This window comes from Amblyomma mixtum, chromosome 5, assembly GCF_055824585.1.
Source record: "Amblyomma mixtum isolate Tamu chromosome 5, ASM5582458v1, whole genome shotgun sequence".
In the NCBI taxonomy this organism is placed as follows: domain Eukaryota; kingdom Metazoa; phylum Arthropoda; class Arachnida; order Ixodida; family Ixodidae; genus Amblyomma; species Amblyomma mixtum.
The window spans coordinates 187,266,977-187,270,127 of NC_143016.1; the positions used below are offsets into that span (position 1 = coordinate 187,266,977).

General features: G+C 53.6%; 1 protein-coding gene across 1 annotated transcript; it reads right to left on the minus strand.

Moving 5' to 3' along the window:
• Positions 1-336: 336 nt before the first annotated feature.
• Positions 337-2,916, minus strand: LOC149345151 (uncharacterized). The gene has a single exon (XM_089547378.1). It carries the CDS (start codon positions 2,914-2,916, stop codon positions 424-426), a length of 2,493 nt encoding a protein of 830 aa, XP_089403504.1. The 3' UTR covers positions 337-423.
• Between the last annotated feature and the right edge of the window lie 235 nt (positions 2,917-3,151).

The window sequence follows — 3,151 nt, forward strand, 5'->3', positions numbered from 1 at the left end:
GAAAGCCTCGGCGTGAAAATACGAATCAGGTAAATCTCACCTGACCCCCCGCCGTGTTCCACCCTGTCTCAATCTTCCCTTCTGGACTGAAATCTCCCGTAACACGGGCAACAAAATTTCCCACTATACCTACCAACCAGGGCAGGCGGTGAACAATGAATTAAATCTAAATTATGAAAATAAATTTAATCACTTAAAACGTTACGTGCATTCAGTTCGCTCAGTAATTAAGGCCTTACAGCTGACGCTGTGATACCATGGCAGAATGCATGCCTATATGGCTGAAATAACTAAAACAGCTTTCGCTCTTAAATAAAATTGGAAGCACATGGCAGAACGAAGTGATTATGATATTTTAGAGAATGCATAGACGCTTCACACATTTTACAGGAACACGTGTACAACATTCAGTACGGCATTATCCTACTGCGCTGAATCAAGCACGTCGCTCAAGCGCAAGAAATGCCGTATGCGACGTAGACAGGGTTCGGGCAAGTCAGCCAGCTGCGTCTTCTCGTCACCTCTGGAGCTGCATTCTATGCCGTCACGCACTACGCCTGCGAAGCGCATGAACTCTGTGAAGTCTTGCAGTCCGAGCACGCACCGAGCAATCAGTTGCTTTGCATGAGCTTCGTCGACCAACGCCTGCGCCTGAAGCTCGTCTACCAAGGTTGGACAGGCAGAGATCTTCTCGAACGCCTCCGCAGTGTACTTCACACGGGTGCCGGTGAAGAAGCGAGCAGCGCGCTTTGCCAAGGCTCGGTTCCTGTGTAGGACGTCATGGATGGTCAAGCGCTCTCCCATCAACTCATCACCATTATGAAAACAGCGTAGGCCCTGCAGAGCGTAGTTATCCGCAAGCTCCGGCTTTGAGAGCTCCGTGATGAACGAAGTGAAAGCTTCGCGACTAGGAGCGTGTAATGTGAAACTACGGAGGGCTCGACTTCGGAGCAGAAGGCTGGCGAGCGGTGCCATGTTACAGGAATTCTGCCTAGAGAAAATGAAGGTCATGCTGCGGATGCTCGGATTTTGACACACGGCTCCGCATATAACGGGTCCGCACGCATTCCAGCACCGGCCACAGCACTCAGATTCCAGAGACAACGCCAGATGTCTGATGCTAGCCGCGCTCTGGATCATCTCAACGATGGGCGTTGAGGCTGGCTCTGTCGCACCGTTAAAGCACAAAATCGAGTACACCCGTAGCGTGACGTGCGTAAGGTTACTAGACGTGGTCTCTCTTTCCACAGCGATCTGGAACCGGGCGAGGGGAACGGCGAACGAGGGGCAGCCCATCGGACGAATGCCTATGTCAGGGTAGTACACGATGCAGTGGCCACTGACAACCACTCTGTCTTGCAGGCCGCATTCAGAGAGCGTTCTGCAGATTTCCCATCTATGACGACCGAGGTCTTCGAGGATGATCTTCTTCAGCGACTTGTTCGCGGTCACCGCTCGACAAAACTGTTGGCACTCCTTGAGGCTAAAGCCGCACATTGAGAATGTCAGCTCCGTGATGGAGGTGTCATTCTCGAGCAGAGCAGAGATCCAGGGCTGTATATGGTCATCAGTATCGTTGTGCAGAATGCCGCACCTTCGGCATTCATGCCTATGAAATCCTTCAAATACTTCGTCGTCATCGTCGGTGCAGCTGCACAAGAGGCTGAAGCACCTGAGCGTGTTGTTGGTGCGCAGAAGCTGCTTTATTACTGTGGCATACTCCAACATGAGCGTGTTAACCTCTAGCTTAAGTCTAACCAGCCCTGTGTGAGTAGCCAGGGGATCGCAGATAGTCAACACGTCCATGAGTGGACCATACTTAGCCTCTTTTATAAACAGCGATCTCAGGGACGTATTCAGCCGCAGGAACGCTCCAAGAGCGACATGCGGGTTGCCTTCGCCGTAAGGTATACCACCGCCGTTAAGAATCCTCGACGAGAGTGACAAGTTTCGGATGCTCCTGTTTAGGAACAGCCCTGCTAGGAAGGTGTTGGCGGCCTCAGGGTACACACGGACCTCCAAAGCTGTAAGTGTCTCCAAGGTAGCCGTTTCCGCGAGGAGTGGCCCAAGATCGGCAATCAAGTGCCCGTGCAAGTCCACGGAAAGGTCGAGCGGTGTCAGTCGTGTCAGGGAAATTATAGTCGCTGCAAGGGCGTCGGAGACAACGACTCTCGGCGACCTCAAGTCCAACGAAAGCCTCTTCAGCTCCAGCGCGTCGCGAATTGCGAGGCACACGATATCTTCATGGCCAGGAATGATTTCGTCGTTGATGGTGACTTCCGCAACGCACCGGTGCTTAGTCAGCAGATAGTACAGAAGTGTCGCGGCTCGGTGCTTCTCTTCCGTCATGTCGGGGTTTCTCGTGCACTCGCAGTCACTCGCCGGAACGAGGATGAGCTGGGAGGCAGCGTCCTCTTGTAGTTCCAGCCCGACGGCCCAGAAGAAGCTGTTCCAAGCTTTAATATTGGCTACGATATGACACAGGCGGCCTTCCCGGCTCGAGCATGGTCGACGATGGTCGACTCTTAGACCGGCGTACCGGCTGCAGACTCCGTCCATCTCTTCCAGTGGCAGTGTCGGGGCCTTTGTCGCGTCAACGTCTTCGGGCACCTCCAAGTTTTCGGGCGCTTTCTCGTTTTCGCGCTCTTCGACGCCTGCGGGTTCTTCGACGCCTGCGGGTTCTTCGACGCCTGTGGACTTCTCTGTGCCTGGGGATGCCTCGACTTCGGCAGGTACATCCACATCGGCGGGCAGCTGCTCGTCTTCGAGTACTTTGTTTTCAGGAACATCAGCCTCCTCGGGAACTTGCACCTCCACAGGAACCTCTTCGTACTCCGGAACCTTTTTTGGCTCCACAACCTCCGCTTGGTCAGTTTTGGCGGCAGCGCTTTTATCTGGCCGCTTCCCCTTGGGCATGGTGGCAGCCCCGTCCGGATGGAACCGCCCTGCAAGAAAGCATAGCGGGATGAATAAAAGACCCTTGGCGCAGCTCCAATGACGAAACACATTTCTTGCTGATCTCGCCCAGGCTCGTGACATGAGGAACGTACAGAATCCTGAATGTAAATCATTCACCATGCATGTTTTACAGCAACGCGTCCGCACTGCCGTGATCTCGTTCATTCCTCTGATTATTCAAACGAGCGTGACC

Bases quoted from the DNA above. Each gene is read 5' to 3' on its own strand.
- LOC149345151 (XM_089547378.1), bottom strand. From the start codon at position 2,916: ATGCCCAAGGGGAAGCGGCCAGATAAAAGCGCTGCCGCCAAAACTGAC.